We start from the raw sequence: 20,570 nt of genomic DNA, 5'->3' as shown, positions 1-20,570 counted from the left end.
ATTTGTTCCGGTATTGGAATCGGGTGGTGTGGTCGGATCTTCGTATCTTGAACGTGGAGGTGATTTCCTGCAAATGAAACCCCGAATCCGAGGGAGGTTCCCCGGATCGGGGCCTCCGACGCCCAACATTATTAATATATCATAAAGAGATGGAGTACAGAGAAGAGGGAGTAGAGAGTGTAGAGAAGTTGTCCTCTTTACCTTCCCCCATAAATGAGTATTTATAGGGATTTTATGGATTATTAGGTCATTGATTGGGCCTTTGCCTTTATTACTCTCTGGGCCCAAAATACTAGAATATGGTATTCTGGTATAGAACTGGGCCTACGGGAGTATCCCGTACAACTAGCCCCCTCAGAGTAAGTACAACCGTCTTAGACTGTTGTGCTTGCTCTGAAAAAGTAATCACCCCGTACAACTAGCCCCCTTATCTGCAGAGGTTCGCAGAATGGGCGGATATCTTGATTCTGTGTTGATATTTGGAACTACTTCAGAACTGATATTACCTGCTCATGAGGCGAAGATATGCAGATAAAAATAATAATGTAATTTGTTTGCTCTGGCCGATTGGGCCCTTTAATTTTTTAGGACCACTAGCCCCCTTGATTTTTTAGGACGACTAGCGTATTTAATATTTAGGATTACTAGCCCCCTTTATTTTTTTAGGATGACTAGCCCCCTTGATTTTTTAGTACGACTAGCCCTTTGATTTTTTAGGATGACTAGCCCCCTTGATTTTTTTTTTTTTTTTTTTGACGACTAGCCCCTTTGAATTTTTAGGATGACTAGCCCCTTTGATTTTTTTAGGATGACTAGTCCCCTTGATTTTTTAGGACGACTAGCCCCCTTGATTTTTAAGGACGACTAGCCCCTTTGATTTTTTAGGACGACTAGCCCCTTGATTTTTGTAGGTTGACTAGCCTCCTTTGAATTTTTAGGACAACTAGCCCCTTTGATTTTTTAGGACGACTAGCCCCCTTTGATTTTTTAGGACGACTAGCCCCCTTGATTTTTTAGGATGACTAGCCCTTTGATTTTTTAGGATGACTAGCCCCCTTGATTTTTTTATTTTTTTTTTTAGGACGACTAGCCCCTTTGATTTTTTTAGGATGACTAGCCTCCTTTTTGCATTGATATGTCTTGCCGGTCTTTTTTCAACACTATATTTCATATTTTATTTTATCATTGCTTTATTATGGACTGCTACGATTCACAGTGGAGTGCCCCTACGGCATTTATTTTCCCCAAAGTTACTGATCACATCCATACATTTCGTTGGACTGCTACGATTCACAATGGAGTGCCCTTAACGGCATTTATTTTCCCCAAAGCTACTGATCACATCCATTCCTTATGGACTGCTACGCTTCACAGTGGAGTGCCCCTACGGCATTTATTTTCCCCAAAGCTACTGATCACATCCATACATTTCGTTGGATTGCTACGATTCACAATGGAGTGCCCTTAACGGCATTTATTTTCCCCAAAGCTACTGATCACATCCATTCCTTATGGACTGCTACGCTTCACAATGGAGTGCCCCTACGGCATTTATTTTCCCCAAAGCTACTGATCACATCCATACATTTCGTTGGATTGCTACGATTCACAATGGAGTGCCCTTAACGGCATTTATTTTCCCCAAAGCTACTGATCACATCCATTCCTTATGGACTGCTACGCTTCACAATGGAGTGCCCCTACGGCATTTATTTTCCCCAAAGCTACTGATCACATCCATACATTTTATTGGTTGCCATATTTCACCTTTGATATGCGATGTCGGCCTTTTACTTACTTCAAACACACCGGCTATTTAGCACCTGCAATCTTGCTGTGGAGAATATAAGGTGATAATTATAATTAACCAAATCAATGCATATGTGAGATTATACAATGTCCTTAAGCATTAAGTATTTAAGTATTTAGCATACTGCATACTCATTCACATTCTCAAAGCTATTAAATTTGCTTATTATATGCATCTCAAAAACCAGTAACGATAGTTGATTGATAAAAGAGTTAACTTTATGTTATATTCTTGCTCGACAATATTGATCGTGAAACTTAAAGGTAGCATATGCATTTAGGTAGGCGATGGTATTTTAACACCATGACATACTAGCATGGTGCCATAATATCTTGCGTGAAGCTTACACTTCTATCTTTTTGGTATGATACTTATTAGTATGAGCATTATCTTAGCAAATATTTATGTGTATGTACAGACATATGAATGAGTGTTTGAATAGTTGAATCCCGACTAATCAATTTGTAGTCACCTTCTAGAAATCGTTAGAAAACCTAGGTTTGTAGTTTAAGTACTTATCAATAGAATACAATCTGGCAACACTTTAAATGGTCGACTAGAAGGACAACAATACGATTTGACACATGGCTTTATCGCAACTACATGAAATTGTTCTACTATTCTTCTTATGAGCCCATGACAATCTGAATGACACTTAAGGATTGCACACATCATTAGTTTTTACTCTAGTACACTAACTAGCTCCTTCGAAGACTTACATTGAGTTTATGGTCGACTTAAGAACTAAAATTATTTTGCATATGAGCAGTATTACTGTCACTCGTTGTCCTCTTTCTTATGTAAAGACGTTTATTCATACAAACACACATTCAACTACTTTAATAGCATGGCTAAAACCCACTAAACAATGACACATTCGAAGTTGTGACGCGGTCGGCTTACAAGAGACTTCTTTTATTATACGTGGGCCATTTTACCACAAACTAATTAAGTGGTGAATTTGAACATTGGTAACAAGAGACTCAAAACACTTCTTTTTAGTCTTGTCACTTATTCATTAGTCCCTCAAGTTGTTTGTTACATACGTTGATAAGGAGAATTCCAAGACTCTTTATTCAAGGAAGAAAATAGATTTTTAAACAATCTCTAACCATGAACTACTTACCACACGCAAATAGTGGTGTGGAAGTTACTGGGATTTCTTTGATTTAAGGTGTTGGTGATGCTATGATTATTCTAACTTTGTAGTCTTGCTTTTCATTTTCAATCAATATTTTAATGGCGGTACGAAGCCCCCTTAAAGTCTTCCTACTTGTATAAAACTATTAGGGCTAATACTGGTTGAACCTTCGTAATGATACTAATTTACTAATTACCAACATTTACAATAGGAGACTTTAGGTAATTATTGAACCCAAACTAGGATAACATTGTGAAAGACTCATCAAACATATAGTGTTTAGGCAACGCTTCTTTTACTCAATTTTTATTGGCCGTATGACTAATTTTACGTGTTTGGCACTTAGACATGTCAATCTTAATAAACTTATTCCAAAACGACCGCCAAGTTAGTCAACAACAGAGAGAATTTGGCTCGATTGCTAGGACCTTAACCTAATTAGTAGTGCCTGTAAAGGCCAACCATTAGGGAAATTTGATACCTCTATGTTTGAGTCGCTGTAACGCACACCATGATTGGTACCAGCTAACATAGTACTAGTTGGAACAAAATAACACCTAAATATCATAGTGCTATCCTGTTTCTTTTTAGGCTGATTTTGTGCCTTAGGAATGGCATGCAGCCACACACCACACACTTCATGTGAGTGTAATGAATAATTATACGACATTTCCTTTCTCATGCATATAATCACGTATAACCATACTTAACATCAAGCATATGCAACAAGGATTTAGGGAGACTTTCCTGACTTTTATCGTAATTGCTGCAAGCTTATCTTTTTCAGAGTTTTCCTGCTCAGCGCACGATGAAGTGTTGTAATTGTTGCACGCTTATCCCTTTTACAGAATTTTTCTGCTTACGTCCGTAAATGATGAAATGTCTTCCATAGGTTATCATGGGATTGACTAGACTTCAACTCGAAAAATGCGAGGCAATGGTTGGATTAAACACCTATGTCATACATATCAAACGAATTACATACAAACTGAAGTTGGCCACTTTCCGCTTTCAAATGGGATTGTATACAATGAGACTCTTAATAACTTTTAACCGTCATATGAATGCACTATGCTTTTGAATCTGTAAAAAACTTGATATCATGACTAGCAAATGGGTATAAGATTCTAAATTTTATTACTATCAGCAATATTTAAAATAGGTACGCTACTACTACCCTTTACCAACACAACTTGTAGCAATATACCATGATATTCAGACTTTAGTTGCGACCCTTGTATAATTCACAAACTAGAGTGCTTAATACTATCCTTGACGGTGAGTGAGCTAAGCCCTTGGTAATCGACATATTTACGGGACCGGCAAGAAATAGGCCGGTTGCAAATTATATGGTAAGAATATCCTTTTTTCCAAAACATTTTTATGTAATAAATTCGATGACAAGAGCTATTACCCAACAATTGTATTATGAGAAGCTCCTGCAAACAATAAATCTTCTTATTAACTTCAACCTGACACTTGGGAAGCATAAATTATTCCTCAATAAAAATATAGACTAAGTCTGACTTCATCAACACTTATGGTATGACAGGGAGATTGTGATTGACACTTATGTTTAGGTGTGGTACAAAGCTGCTTGGTACAAGGTATGGCCTTGCAGAGTTGCAGGCTGCTAGCAATTTAGACTGGAAGCAAGACTTTTTATTTTATTTTATTTTAAATTTATTTCTAGTACAATCACCGATTAAATTAGAAGGTATGGGCACTACCACTCTTGGACCGACATCCCTTTAGACAGTAGCACATAGTCTCAATAAATGGTATGCGTGTGATTTTTCAAAAACTTCTATACTATGATTTGCATTTCAAAGCCCGGCAAGGATTTCGCTGGCAGAAAATTTTCATACTTGGACAGAAATCACAAATGATTGCTCGATCTTACAATTAAATCATAAATTAGCTTTACTCTGGCTATTGAACTTATGAGTCTTACCAAACACCATCTAATAACTTAGGCTGTTTAAAATGCCGGTTGCAAATAAAATGGTTGCATCTTCCTATTACCACTTAATTAAGAATATACATACTCGACTTTTTAAGAAATAAAAATAGTAATTGGTAGCAAAGTAGGCGACCCTTGGTATTCATTATTACAAGATGGTGCATAATATACACTCAACAAACACTTGGGAACTTACAAGACAGTTGGAGTACTTAAACTCTTGATAACAACAAATGAATTAAGTCGATGCCGCTTAAAAAAATCGGTATGGACTTTGATTTTGTAAATAAGACTGGTAGAAAACTACCGGTAGTAAATTAAATGGTACTAGATTATGAATTTTGGAAAACTCTCACAACATGACTCGCTCCCCCGAGTCTGGCGGGGATTTGGTCGGTAGACAATTCATGTCTGGACGGATTGTTGATTGCATGACTGGCATCGAATTAAGAGACATCGCATTTGGCAACAAATAAAACATAAAGGGGTATGGGCCCATTGGGCATTTCTTTAAATACGATGGCATGCCATCCGGCATAACTTTGAATAAGGCCGGTTGCAAATATAGCTCCTCAAATTAGGCTGATACCTATTTATACGACGGCAATTTAGACGGGTACAAGAGACTTGTTCAACTTGTTAATTATGCAAAAAAGAGGTTCACTATTATGCATCGGTTAATTAGTTTATTAGTATGGCAACAGTTACCGGGTAGCGAACCAAAAACAATAAAATTATGCACCAGCTAATAAGTTTGTTATTATGCGCCGGTAAGATGCGCACTCCGACGACGGGAGTCATTAACTATAAAGGATGAATCTTTAACACTGAAATTCAGCTACTCTTTGCCCATCAATTGAGAAAACTGCAGGTACGACTATACGAGCAGCAAGCAAGTAGCATAAATATAAAAATAGAATGACTACCAATTTCCTTGAAAAATTTCCTCGAGATGATCTCATGCATTTGGCACATGAAATCTGCCGACAGAAAGTAACACTTTCCTTCCAAAAGGTTAGCTCAATACAAGCTCCATATTAGGCAGATATAAATTTTGCGATAAAAAGTACCAGATTAAACAATATTAAGCATGACTAGGCTGGTATGACATTGGCATGAGACTATGACATTGTGGATGTGGACCGGTAACAAACTTAGACCGGCTAGAGGTGTATACACTTAATTACTAATACACTGCCGACTGCATGACTGATAGTCTCTTGAGGACTGACAGATAAATAGCTGACAGACGCCTACAACAATCTCCAATGACACTAGACTATCAGTGGTGTAGATTTTCTCACCGACTAGCCACCTTTTACCTTCTTAAAAAGAATGGCAGAATATGCAAATGAAATAATGGAATGGGATTGGGCTGGTATTAAAATTTAGATCGGGTTCATGCCGGTAGCTGATTAAAATGTTTGTATGCAGCACATTGGTATGGGATTTCGAGAATACACATTTATGGCAATTTATGCACTCAGATCATCATAACAAAATATCTTACAGACAGAGCCGAGAACGAATTAGAGGGTATGCAGTATGACTTTTCAAACAGGCCGGTAGCGAGTATGACTCATCAAATCTAGCCGGCAGAAATCGTAGGCCGATAGCAGCCAGCAAGCAACCAAAACAAAACTTTCATAAGCAGAAGGGAAGATACACGAATTTCCCAACATTATTAAACCAATCACTCGAAACGTACTTAATGCACTGAGAACACAGATTGGGTCACACTTCAGATGCGCAGAATAACTTTTATATTCCCGCACCTTCTTCTTTTTGCTCTTAAGGATACATCAAGCTTAGCTCGGTAGTAAATTTAGACCGGCAAGAATGTCGTATGAGTGCTCACCCAATGTTAAACTTTTCCTAATAGGTATTGAGAGGTTACTCTATAATTTGTAGATTATACTGTGATTTTTGTCAGTCGGTAAAAAATGGCTTCGGTTGGAACCGATTATTACCGGGAGGGTGCATGCTGACAGAACTAATCTCAGGTCAACTTGGGGTGGTGACAAATATCAGATTGAGATCTTAGAATCAGTTGTGTTTTTATTGATCTTCCCAGCAGTTGATAATTTGATATATAGCGTACAAATAAATAGAATCCTAAAGCTAGTTAAACTAGGAGACTAATATTGTAAAGCTACGTAAACTAATATTGCTATGTATACTGTTTTGAATCCTAGTATAACTCTAGCATAGTAGTCCTAATTGTACTACTATTCTATTCGCTAACAGGTGGGCTAATAAATAGTTATTAATACTTGTCGCAATCGGGCATAATTTTAAACACTTGCCGCAGTAGGCATAATCTTAACACTTACCTCAGCATAATTTTAGAGTCCGTAATTTTAGCCGGCAATAATGCAGGAATGCAATGGGTCAGGTAATTTTAGCCGGCAATAATGCAGTCGGCAATGGGTCAGGTAATTTTAGCCGACAATAACGCGATCGGTAATCGTTACCGGCCATTTATACAGCCGGAAACTAATCAGGTAATCTTTACCAGCAATAATACAGTCGGCAATGGGTCAGGTCATTTCAAACGGCAAGTAATGGGTACGTTTATCATGGATTGGGCGTTCAATAGTCAAAACATCATCTTAATCACACAAATAAGGAGAGAGGAAGCATATCTTTGGTATCGGTGCTCTGGTAGCGTTGCCGTTAGCGGAGCAATTCAGCAACCAACACTTAGTCGGTGTTGCTATGTTTATGCCCAAATTATGCACTTCCCTTTACCCTTACTTTGATGCTTGCCTTTTCCTTTTCTTTTTCTTCTTTTAACTGAGTTTTTTAGATCTGACCCTTCTAAATTTATGAATTTGAGACTGAATTTGTTTTGGGGAGTAATTTGTTTTGGGTCATAGACTCTGCAATGGCTTTTTATTTTGGGTAATAGAGTCTGCAGTGGCTTTTTTTTTGTAAGCGGCACGTTGTGCTTGAGGAGAGAAATCAACATTGGTCTTTTCTTTATTTTATTTTTATCTTTGCTTATTTGTGGATGTCGAATTGCGATGGGTTTATGTATTCTGTATACAGCTTTTAACCTGTTTCTTTGTAGATCTGAGAGGATGAAAATGGGATTTTATGTTCGGAGATTCTGGGCACAATGGTATGTTATTGTGCCCCTCCTTCTAGCGCCAATTGTTCCGGTATTGGAATCGGGTGGTGTGGTCGTATCTTCGTATCTTGAACGTGGAGGTGATTTCCTGCAAATGAAACCCCGAATCCGAGGGAGGTTCCCCGGATCGGGGCCTCCGACGCCCAACATTAGTAATATATCATAAAGAGATGGAGTACAGAGAAGAGGGAGTAGAGAGTGTAGAGAAGTTGTCCTCTTTACCTTCCCCCATAAATGAGTATTTATAGGGATTTTATGGATTATTAAGTCATGGATTGGGCCTTTGCCTTTATTACTCTCTGGGCCCAAAATACTAGAATATGGTATTCTGGTATAGAACTGGGCCTACGGGAGTATCCCGTACAGTATTAAACTGGATCTGAGAATCTCTATCATCTAAAGGAACGTCTGATGTCGGCACAATTAGAAGTTGTTTAAAGTTATAGAAAAATCAAAACAAATTAAACAAAAAAAAAATTATATTACAATATAAAAGGGAATCAATTTAAAAGTTATTTATTAAACTCACGGAATAGTCAAAACTAAGAAAAATAATATGAATAAAAAGGGCAAAATATAATTAACCAATTAAATACGTAGTATTATTCTTTTGCATGCGTTTTTAAATTACAAACACGTATCGCGTGCATAGAAAACTCGTATAATATGAAAGAAGACGTTACATGCTCATTGAATTAAATCAATGACTGAAAAAGGACTTGAATCAAGTCAATCAACATTGACCCGAACCATCCAAAATGAAAAATATTTGAAATGAGCTTTTCCCACAATCTATACTATATATTAAAAGGCGTTTAAAAGAAAGTCTACGTGACACATGGCGCTATATTTATGGGTCGTTCACTCCATATAATCTTCATATACATAAATAAAATAAAAAATTCAAACATTATTTGCATAAGGTTTGAACCCCTAACCTTGAATTCAAAGGATGAAGCTTTTACCACTAAGCTATTATATATTTCATGTTATCATTGCAAAAAGAAAAATTAAAAATAATTGTGAATATTATTAATGTAATAACCCGGGACATCGCCCGGGCCTAAAACTAGTTTAGAAATTAAGCCTGACCAACACTTGCATCGAAATTCCCTTTATACCCAAATGAGCCATATTCGTCCAGCAGCCGATTTAAGGTCTTGTTAATTTTTGTTGGGTTTAAGAGTTTGAAAAGCAAATTGAGCAGAACTTGTTGAAGATTTGGAACCTGAGATTGGGCTTTAGGTACACGTCTTAACTATGATGGGCTTATTACATAGTGGCCCACAATGGCTTAGAAAATACTCTGTATTCATTCAAAACAAATAGCCCATAACTCTTTTCGGATTTACAAAAATTGCTACTACCTCTGCCCTTAAACGATTGCCATTTAACTTTTCACGTTTTTTAAAACACTTTTTTAACCGTATAATAGGTTATATATTTTAGTTTCCAATTTAAATCATTATACATAAACACGTCATGTTATCATTGTGACACGGCTTAAAGATCGCATGTTCCGACCTTTATCATTTTCGTATTTTATTTTTGCTTACTACCTGTAAATTCTTAACTTTTTTTGCTTTCACTAACTCGATAGCTTTGTTCCTTGTTTAATTAACTTAGTCTCCCAATAAAATTACTCAAGTTGTATTTTACAAGAACCTTAATTTGTCACACTCAAACGATGTGGTTTTATACGTCTTATTATACTTGTAAATTTGCAAATTTCATAATTTTTTATTATTGATTAATTATTCAAATAAATGAATAAAAACTTTAATCTAACCGCTTCCTTTCTCTCTCTCTTTACTTCTCTCTTTTTAGGGTTTACAAAAATTAATGTTTTCTAGGGCGGATAAGATGAGCCACATTTATGTCGCTCTAAATCTCTATTTTCTTATCCTTTAATTTTTATCTAGTTTTTGTTCTTATTTCATCATTTATCTTAAGATTTTTACTTCTATTTCTAGTTATAGTTTCACTCCTGATAATTCTTAGTTTAGACCATTTTCCTTATATTAGTTTGATTTCATTTTTATTCGTTTATTTTATTTTTGTAGAAACTTGGAAGGATTTAAAGGAAGGAGTTCCCAGCAGAATTCATGTTTGTAGAGAGGTGCGACCGCACCCAAATTGGTGCACCCGCATAGGAAAGGAAGTGCTTTTTTTTGCTTTTCTAGCAGAAATCATGTTTGCAAAGAGATGCGCCCGCACAGGAAGGGAAGTACCTTTTTGGCTATTTTTCAGAAGCTACTATTTTTTTTTGTCAAATTTAGCTTTGGTGCGCCCGCACTGCTTGCAGTTGCAGTTCCTTATTAAGGCGATTGTTGCTGCGAATTGAGGGAGGTTCAGACTTTATTTTTCTTTTGGGCGAGTAAGAGTAGAGCAACGATGATTAGCACGTAGATTAGGGGTAGCATTGGGATAGTTTATAGCTCAAATTTCCACAAATCAAACCTTAAATTTATGTTTCATTACTTCAAATTCGTAGCTCTTTCCTTCAATTTCATATTGCTCTTCAAGTTCTCAACATTTTTTGTTTTCAATTTCAAGCTTCAATGGTATAATTCTTTACTCTCTTCTTTAATTTGTTCTTAGATTATTTAATTTCTTCATAGTTTTGTTTATACTTTGATTTCATTGTTTGATTTTGGATTAATTTCATAGATTGAATTTTATTGGATTTTTGGTTTGTTTTTCTTATTTAAATTTTCTGATTTTTAATGTTTGAGCTAGTTTAATTGTTGCACTTAGAATCATGATTTGGTTTTGTTCTATTTTAATCCCAGTTCTAATCATTCTTATTGAATAGTTTATAATCTAGATATTAGGGTTGAATCTATGGATGTAGAATTGAGGATTTTGGAGATTATTTCGTGATTGTTAGTGTGATTAAGTTGATTAAATGATGTTTGATTCCATGTCTAGTTAGTTTAGGATTAGCTAACCTAAATTTCTAGAATGTTGGAGTGTTTTGCTTCGAATTGACGCGAAAGTGTGATTCGTAGCTTGCATTACTTTGGCTTGTTTGTTCTACTCTTCAAGTCTTGAATGTAGCGAAAGCTACATTAGGATATAGTTGGGAAGTGCTTGAAACCGAAAGGTATTCGAAGCCATATATTGGTCATTGCATTCATTCATTCATTTTTCATGAGCATTTAGGATCTCCAGAACTCCCAATTCGAACTCCTTTGCAAATTCCCGAAATCTCTAGAGTTTCCTTACTCATGCATATTTCATATATTTTGATTTCAATAGCTTTATACATACATACATACATACATACATCTTCCGTTTGAGCTAGCTTGTGGATACAATTAGCTTGAAAAATCAAAGAATCCATTCTCTTAGGACGATCCCTATACTTGCCACTATAGTCAATATAGTTGGTTTGTTTAGGAGTTTATGAATTTTGTTTGACTTAGTGGTATTCGTCAACGATGCGAAAATCGCTTGTCAAAATGGCGTCTTTGCCAGAGAAGGCACCATTGTTTGATTTTTCATTCTATTTCACTAATCTAGTTCATTTTCTTTTCTTTTCATTTTCAAATAAAAAAATGGCAAAGTTTTCATTTCCTCAAGGTGTTCATGAACCATTTTGGAGGTATTTTGATTGACTTACTTGATTGAGTATCGTCGCATCCATGGAACTCTTAATGATATAAAAGGTTGGAATACTTGTAATGCCATATATGAGGGTGAAAATTGGGAACATTGAAAATTATGGAATCCATTTGTAATGAAAGGCTTCTAGAAATGCATTTGGCCGAGGCTATGAAATTATTTTTGTGGTTTAGAGGGAAGCCTTTTAAAAGAAAATAGGTCCAAAAGGTTGTGTTATTCTTAGATAAACGTAAAATCGACCTTTAAGTAGATAGCTTAAAGGTTGTATTTTTGGAATCAATTTTTTCTTTACTTAATAGTTCCTTAATCTTTTAAATAAAATATAATTTGAAGAGTTTTTTAGTTTCATTTTATATTATAAGTTTCTTTGTCTTTGATCATTTGATGAGTAATATATTTGTCTTTATTTTACATTGTAATATAATAAATAAAAAATCTTTGGGCAATTTTGGATAACGGAAATTGGTGTGGAACTATGTCGCTCTTTGATTTTCATCGCTTATACTTGATTCTATCATTACCCTTTTAAAATCCAAAACATGATTTATAAGACTTCTAATAAATGCCCACAATAACCCTATAATATTAAAAAAAAAAAAAATCCCACTATCTCCTAGCATACCTATTTTCTACTAAATTATAATATATAAGCATAATAACTTATCACATTAAACTCCTGAAAATACTATTGCAACGATTAAATTCGGACGGAGATAGTAGTTATAATGTTTTATGTATTTACTCAATTATTCTGATTAAAAACTGGGATTGTAGAAGACTCTGTAATAGAATTTTAGAACTCAAAACTCTCTTACCAAAAATGTTGAGTCCAGTGGTGGGTTTGATGCGAGTGTGGATACACAGGTGGGTGATAGATCGGGGATGAATTTTAATTTTTACCCATTATGAAGGAGATTGGGAGGGGTGAGTACCGTTCCTATCGTGGGTGACAGGGATAGGGATGAGAATTTTAGACAAGTACGAGTATGGAGATCACGACCAACCTCAAAGTTATGACTAGCTAAACAAAGTAATTAAATAGCAGAGTAGGTGTTAAGTGATCGGGTAATGATGTAAATATAAAACTACTAAGTAGGTATGACTATCGAAGTAAATGGTGGATAAAAATAGCACTATGATGGACACATGTCATGAATGGAGATGAAAATAATTTTGTTAATGTACCGTTATTTGTTTTTTTTTTCAATTAATAGACACCGAATGGTGCAATAACAAATTTATTCATCATTAATTTTGATTACAAAAATATCTATAAGGTATATGTGTCCAACGTACTGTGTAATCAGACAACCAAATTGTGAACAGAGGTTTAAAATTCAAAACTCTCTTACCAAAAAAAATGTCTGGTCCAACTGTCAAGGGCTAGGTTTGACACATGTGATGAGTGATGATGAAAATAATTTTGTCTAATGTACCCTTATTTGTTTCCTTTTTTTTATAAATAAGATACCAAAAGGGGAAATAACAAATTTATCCATCATTAGTTTTAACTAGGAGAATATCTACAAGCTATATGTGTCCACAGTATAATGTAATCAGACAAATAAATTGTCAAATACTCTAGAATAGAGTTTAAAAATTCAAAACTCTCTTACCAAAAAAATAATGTCAGGTCCAACCGTTTAGGGCTAGGTTTGACACATGTGATTAATGGAGATGAAAATAATTTTGTCTATGTACCCTTATTTGGTTTTTTTTTTTAATAAATAAGACACGAATAAGGCAATATCAAATTTATCCATCATTAATTTTTATTAGGAGAATATCTATAAACTACATGTGTCCAAAGTATAATGTAATCAAACAAATAAATTGTCAAATACTCTTAGAGTTTTAAAATTCAAAACTCTCTTATCAAAAAATAATACAGGTCCAGCCGTCTAGGGTTTGGTTTGAGGTGGGTGTGGATACACGGATGGATGATGAAGCAGGGTTAATTTTATTTTCCGCCCGCGAGGCGGGGATTAGGATAGGGATGAGTATCGTGCATATCAAAAGTTTAAACCCTAACTAAAATTTCAAGTTTAAACCCTAAGTACAACTCATATTTTAAATGTAACCAACTCAAAAGCAGATCTCATAAAAAGACGAACCCTTTTATAGATCTTAACTCCCAACTTATTCATTCACTAATCAAACTCTGAAGTTAAACAAACCATGGTTAACCACTTTTCCAAACACCTATGACTATAAAATCAAACACAAAACCTCATAAAAAAGCATCCAATTTTTTTTTTAACAAACCCTTAAAATTTTCTCTCTCTCCACTCACCCACACCCTACCACCACCTCCTCCCCTTCCCTTAAAAACCCAAATAATTCCACCATCTCCCACCCTCCTATAAAATCCCTAATTCTTCTCCCCCCCCCCCCCCCCCCCCCCCCTAACCCATCCTCATTTTCTCCACAATTTTTATATTTCTCTCCCCTCAATTTCCAATTCACCCAATTTGAGGGCCCTTCAAAAAAAGAACAAAAATTACAAGAGGGCAAAAAGTGTAAGCAAAGCAAAGAGGTCAAGGAAGTTTCACTCCAAATTCCCAATTTTTCCCCTAATTTTTCTCTGGTACGTTTTTTCTTCCTCTCTCTCTAACCATCTCTTTCTCTCTCTCTTTTTAGTAGAGTACACAACAAATCCACATCACACAGTGTATCAGTATTCAATTCTTTCGAGGACTTTGGTGGGGTGGGTTTTTTTTCGTATACTCGTATATTTTTCGTCAAAATTTTCAAATCCCCCGCTTTCTCCCTCCCTTTCTCCCCCCATTTCTTCATCTTCTCTTCTTCGATTTTCGGGTTTATGCAACAAAGTTACAGATATCCAGAAGTTGGATTGAGTGAAAACCCTAACTGCATTGATTGAATTTCTGGGTTTTGCCTTTTGATTTTGTTTCTTTTTGATGTTGAATTGTTAGTGGGTTTTGTTGGATTTGTTTGAATGTACTGTCATTTGTTGGTTTAGGGTTTGAATTCAAAAGTCCATGGCAGGGTGGTCGAAATTAGGAGGATGCAAGTCATCTCAGACGCTTGAACCGTGTAATAAGGGTATTAAAATCGACGAAAATGAGCTCAGAGCACCATTTGTTGATTTGATTACGGTTTTTTTGGAAGAGAGTTGTTCTAGTAAATGTTTCCGGCCTTTGCCTCCGCTACTTGGAGATGGGCATGCTGTAGATTTGCTTAAATTGTACTTTGTTGTGAAGTTGAAGGGTGGGTTTGAGGCGATTTCGGCAAAAAAGTTGTGGGATGAGGTGGGTTTGCTATATGGGTTGGGTCCTGGAATTGGGTCTGCTTTGAAGTTGATTTACTTGAAGTATTTAGATTCATTGGAGAGCTGGTTAGGGAAGTTACAGGGTGTTGAGGGCTCGAAGTGTGAACGATTTCGTAGTGGCGTGTGGTCGAAGGGGGTTTCAATGGCGCTAGGGTCGGAGTATACTAGTTTTGTGTCCAAAATCATGGAGGATATGAGGAAGAATGATGATTCTTATTGCTTGAAGGAGAAGAGTGAGATTAGTTTCGTAGACTTAACTGAAAAAGAGGAGAATGTTAATAAGAAGATGGATTGGAATAAGTTTGTTATGAGTTTTGGAGATGATGGGGATTCAACACAGGAGAATGAGGACACTACAAAGTTCAAGCAGGAGGTTGAGATGGGTTTCACTGATGGTGTCGGTTTTACAGGAGAGAACAATGGGAATGAGAATTTTAAGCAGACGAAGAGTGAGACTATTTATGCTGGTCTTTTTTCATCGGATGGATCGGATGATGGGAGGTCTTCAGTTGATACAATTGTGGCTGATGATATGGTTAAGAGTTCTGAGAATTCATGCAATTCTAAGAAATGTTCGACTGATGATGAGGGGTTGGTTATGGATTCAAGTGTGTTGAAGGAGGAGGTTTCAAGTCTCAAGAGGAAGCGGGATTCTATGTCAGGAATGCTTTGTTGGATAGCTAATGTGGCCAAGCATCCTATTGACCCTGCGATTGGCACAATCCCTGAGTGCTCTAAGTGGGCATTGTATGGAAATGACCATTGTTGGAAGCAAGTTTTGTTGGCCCGTGAAGCTCTGTTCCTTAGGAAGAACACTGAGCAATTTGCTTTTCAGGTACTCACCTAATTCATTCTCTTGATATCTGATAATTTATTGTAAGCCTATTGCAATCTAATTATAACATTGCATATATCCATGAACGATTTGTCTCACATTGGACAATAATTTTCATGTATGTGCACGAGATCATGTAGGCTAGAGCATGTTTAGTCCGGATAATTTGTTGTTAAATCTGGCTGGTTCTAAACACTGCAATAATAGCATGTCACACCTGGAATCAATAGTGCTTCTAGTGGTTGACTGGTTTCCCAATCCATCACCATAAAAGCTATGTTTATTATCTGAAATTTGTTAACAGCCGGTTTGATTGATTACTCTTTTTCTTTTTGGAGGGGGAGAATGTGGAATATGCAAAGTACCTTATGTAGTATAAATGGTATGGCATTGTGTTACATATAGCGTAAGATCATCATTGACGTGTCTTTGTATTATTCTGGAAAATCTTGGTATCTTTGTGGATTTTGTAATCAAAGAGAAGCTGGTATTAGATGTTATAAGTGTAGAAAGAAAGAGTTAAGCAGGTATAAGATGTTATATTGATTCCTGCAGTTCTGAGATGCATATAAGGATAGTCTTAGACTCTTAGTCCTCTTAGAAGTATATGTTAGCTGTGATGCATGGCTGGGGTCAAATTTTAAGCGCCGTGTTTTTTTTTCTCTCTTGGATAACAATGAACTAAACTAAAAATGGTTTGCATTTCTTATTTACGGTGAAGCAGCCTTAGTTTTAAAAAGCGCGCTTTTTTGCGCTTAAAGCTCGGAAGCTCAGAAGCTCAAACCAAAACGCTTCTACCAGCCGAAGCCCAGCGACATACAAGAAGCGTGCGCTTCCTAGCGCTTCGGTGCTTCTGCGCTTCCTAGCGCTTTTGCGCTTCTTGTAGTCTGGGCACATCAGACCCTTCTTTTTTATAAAAAATAAAGCCACGTGATTCTAATCTTCTTTTTTAAAGTATCACGTGATTTTTTTTTTGAAAAACGAATATTTGGGAAGTTTTTGAAAACCCTAGTGCAATTTTCTCCCGTAGCCGGATTTCTCTAGCCTTCTCGCCGGATTTCTCCTGTCGGATTCTGAATTTTTCTTTCATCGTTTTGATTTCTCTTTTTTCATCATCTTTTCTTTCCATATTTTCTCCATATTTTCTGAACTTTTGAAAATTTATTATTTCTTTCCGAGTGCGCTTCGCCTACGAAAAGCGTACGTTTTCGCTTTGCGCTTTGCGCTTAAGCTCCAGGGCCCTTTTGCGCTTCAGTGCGCTTCGCGCTTTTTAAAACTAAGGAAGCAGCAAATGTTTGTTGCCATTGTACTATGATTCAATTGGAAACAATATCATAGCGATACTGCAATACATTAACTCCCCAAAGTGGGAGCCTCTTTAGAAGGCGTTGGTGCAGTGTATATCGTTGCCATTGACTGAAGTGTGTCCTAAGTTACATTTTAACACGGGCTGGTTTCCCTTATTCTTGCTTTCTGTGCAATCTCTCCTTACAATTTGCACCATGTAGAAGCAGCCTCATTTATCTAACCACTCTTAATTATCTGTAAGACACTAAGACCCTTAACTGATTGAACATTGTAACTATCTTTTTTTCTGAAGAATTTCCCCTGTTGTACTCTTAATAAAGAGTACGGTGCTTTATTAAATGGAATAAAATCATTGACTTTAGGGGCAGAGCTACGACTGCCTATAATGAAAAAGGCAATGTGCAAGTTTCTGAAATTGAGTCCTTAATTTGGTTTAAAGATATACGCAATTGTTATTAACAATTTTTTTTTACTAAAGTATAAATCTTATAATGAAATTGAAGATGAAACGAGTAGGAATCAAAGTACATCCAAGAATCCAACAATTTAACCACCGATCCATATGTTTTCTCTTTGTAAATATTGAAAGTAGTGTAACGAAATACCAATTTTTGGGCCCCTTTTTATCAGGTGATCTGTGTGGTCCCAGATGCTCAGAACTAACCCTGATTTTTACTTGGTAGTTGTTTAAGACTGTTGTTTAGACTTTAGAGTTAAGACTTGCAACCAAGTCTATGCATTTGTTGTGGTTGCTGGTAGAATTAACTGATGACTCTAATTTTAACATGATAGATTGATAGTCATCTCTCATTGTGCTCCTTTGGGTGATAGACAGGATTTTGAATGAATGTCAGTTTCTGGTTCATGAGGTGTATTTCTGAACTCTGATGTCTGCTCTTATATCTGTCGTTTAGATTTCACATTGCTACTTGCTTTTTCTATCTCCTGGTATGGTTTGTGGAACTACAGTTCAAATGAGATTGAATACTGAGAGTTCTTACTCATTGTCACATCAATATATTTTTTGCCAAATCTTAATGAACTGCTATTTTTGTTTCACATGGTGTTTTTTTTCTTCTGAGATAGTAGGGGTTCTGTTTGTTTTCTCTAGTTTGGACATGTATCCATTATGTACAATTATTTCTGTCCTGTAGAAAAGGCAGAAAATGCATCCATCCATGTTTGATGACGAGGGACCAAGATCCAGTTCAAGACTCCTTTCCGAAAATCTGCCCAACACACCACCCATTGAGCCATTTTCTACAAATGTGGGACGTCCAAGGCAACGGCTGGAAGCTCGGCTGGACATGAAACCAACTGCTCCAATGTATACAAGTCGTCCACAGCAGAGAATTCCTATTGGTGAAGAGTTCCAGGTAAAGGTACAGGAATGGACAGGAGTGGTTTCTAAGAGTGACCCTAAATGGTTGGGTATTCGAGATTGGTCATTGGAAAACAGAGAAAACAATCTATTGGCTGAAAGAGATCGCGTTGGGAAAGGAAGGTTAGATACTTGTGGCTGCCTGTTTCCTGGAACCGCACAGTGTTTTAAGTTTCATGTTTCTAAGAGAAGAATGGAGATGAAGTTTGAATTAGGTTCAGCATTTTATACTTGGAAATTTGATAAGATGGGTGAAGAATGTAGTGTATCCTGGACCGCTGAGGAGGAAAAGAAATTCAAGTCTGTTGTGAAGGAGAATCCTGTCTCTCATCGGAAATGTTTTTGGAAACAAATGCGTGAGGTTTTACCCAAAAAGAGTTGGGCTGACCTGGTGAACTACTACTTCAATGTCTTTGTGCTTCAACGTAGAGCTTTCCAAAATAGAAGCAGCCCTAGGAACATTGACAGCGATGATGATGAAACAGAATATGGTTCAGCCACTACTACTCTCAGACACAACACTACTTCACAAAGATAGATCGATCATACAAACATGGAATATGTTATTTTTCAGGAAACAGGGATTTACGTTGCTTCTCTGATTATTGTTTGGGAATTTTGCACTGTTGATGAAGAAAAGAAAACCTCCCTTCCCATTGAGTTATCTACGTCTGCACATACCACCACAATTTTGATACAGTGAAGACCCTTGTGAATTACTACTCCACTTTAAGTTGGCAGGTATACCTTTTGATGACACAAATTCATTAAGCTGCGTTATTTTGGGTTTTGGACCTGTTTCTGTTTTTCTATGAATCATAGAATTTCAGATCCTGAATTACTTTTGTTGTATATAAACTCCATGATGTTTCAAGTCATGATATCAAATATTTTGGAGCAAGGGGGGTTTTGAACAATCGGATAGTGCTTTTGTTTCCTGCACTTGCTAGGGTTGCCATGTTGGTTCTGGGTGCAATTCGTTGTTCGAAGTTATTTTCTGCTTGTTGCTAAATGCCTAATTATCGCTTTTCCATTGAAAGTGATGCCTCTTACACTTGTTTTTATCAATGGTTTTACATCTTTAAGCAAAGGGTGTCCTAGTTATTTTTCAACTAGGACACCAGTAAAGTTGGCCAGAGATGATAGAGATACTTTAATTTTCCACGAATTTCACCAGTGAAGTTTTTGCTTAAAAAATCAATCACTTGGAACATATTCAATATTCTAGAGTATAATGCTTTATTGATCTTGGTGATTTCATATTGTTATTACTGGACCTTGAAACTTACTAATGTATATATCCAAGAACGTTAAATTTGTGAGATTTCCTAGCCAAAATGGCGACGGACCTGTTAGTTGGTTTGAACAAAGATCTAGCAGTTTAGTAAGATTTTCTAGAGAAGATGGGATAAGCTCTAAACTAGTTTACTATTCTTTTTCTTGAGACTTGTTAAAATAGGTCATTATCTAAAGTTTTCAAGTTTTCCCGGTTCAGAAATTTAACACCTATAGTACCATTACTAAGTCTTAATTTGGTTCAGCAAGAGGGCACCAATATTATTAGGGCATTAAAAAATAGGGAGTTGGAAAGGGTGGTGGTACTTTGCTTTCAGATTCAGGATTTGTTTCTCCCACATTTTAAAAATATAAGAATAAACCCAAAGTTTTAATGAATTTTAGACCAAATTCATTGAATTGAAGCATTTATCTCTCAAGTTTGATGCTAGTTACATCATTCTTAGTACTTTGGTCTATAATTTGGACTAGGAACATCATGCAATTTGAGAGTTGTGGGTCCCTTGTTTTGTATATACTCAAATCATATTTTCGCCTTCCAATAAATAAATGTCTCCAACAAATTTTATAGAGTGTTTTCTTATCGATAAATCTTTTCACCCAAATTAAAGTAAGCAGATTGATTTTTACTGTATTAAATAGTTGTTAGACCCATGTAATGCACGGTCTAATAGTCAATACTCGTAGTTTATTGTTAATTGATCAATTTGTAGAGGTTTATTAGGCTATTCAAGAAGTGGGTGGAAATTTTAACCATGTACATATACAAAGGAGATAACATTCC

At 36.1% G+C, this 20,570-nt stretch overlaps 1 protein-coding gene across 1 annotated transcript; it reads left to right on the top strand.

The window, feature by feature from the left end:
- Nucleotides 1–14,078: 14,078 nt before the first annotated feature.
- On the top strand, nt 14,079–19,628 carry LOC110789807 (AT-rich interactive domain-containing protein 1). The gene is made up of 3 exons (XM_021994511.2): nt 14,079–14,261; nt 14,658–15,801; nt 18,264–19,628. The coding sequence occupies exons 2-3, from the start codon at nt 14,677–14,679 to the stop codon at nt 19,026–19,028; spliced, it is 1,890 nt and encodes a 629-aa protein (XP_021850203.1). The 5' UTR covers nt 14,079–14,261; nt 14,658–14,676; the 3' UTR covers nt 19,029–19,628.
- The last annotated feature ends 942 nt before the right edge of the window (nt 19,629–20,570 follow it).

Source organism: Spinacia oleracea, chromosome 2 (genome assembly GCF_020520425.1).
Source record: "Spinacia oleracea cultivar Varoflay chromosome 2, BTI_SOV_V1, whole genome shotgun sequence".
In the NCBI taxonomy this organism is placed as follows: Eukaryota; Viridiplantae; Streptophyta; class Magnoliopsida; order Caryophyllales; family Amaranthaceae; genus Spinacia; species Spinacia oleracea.
This window is presented reverse-complemented; position numbering and strand designations above follow the sequence as displayed.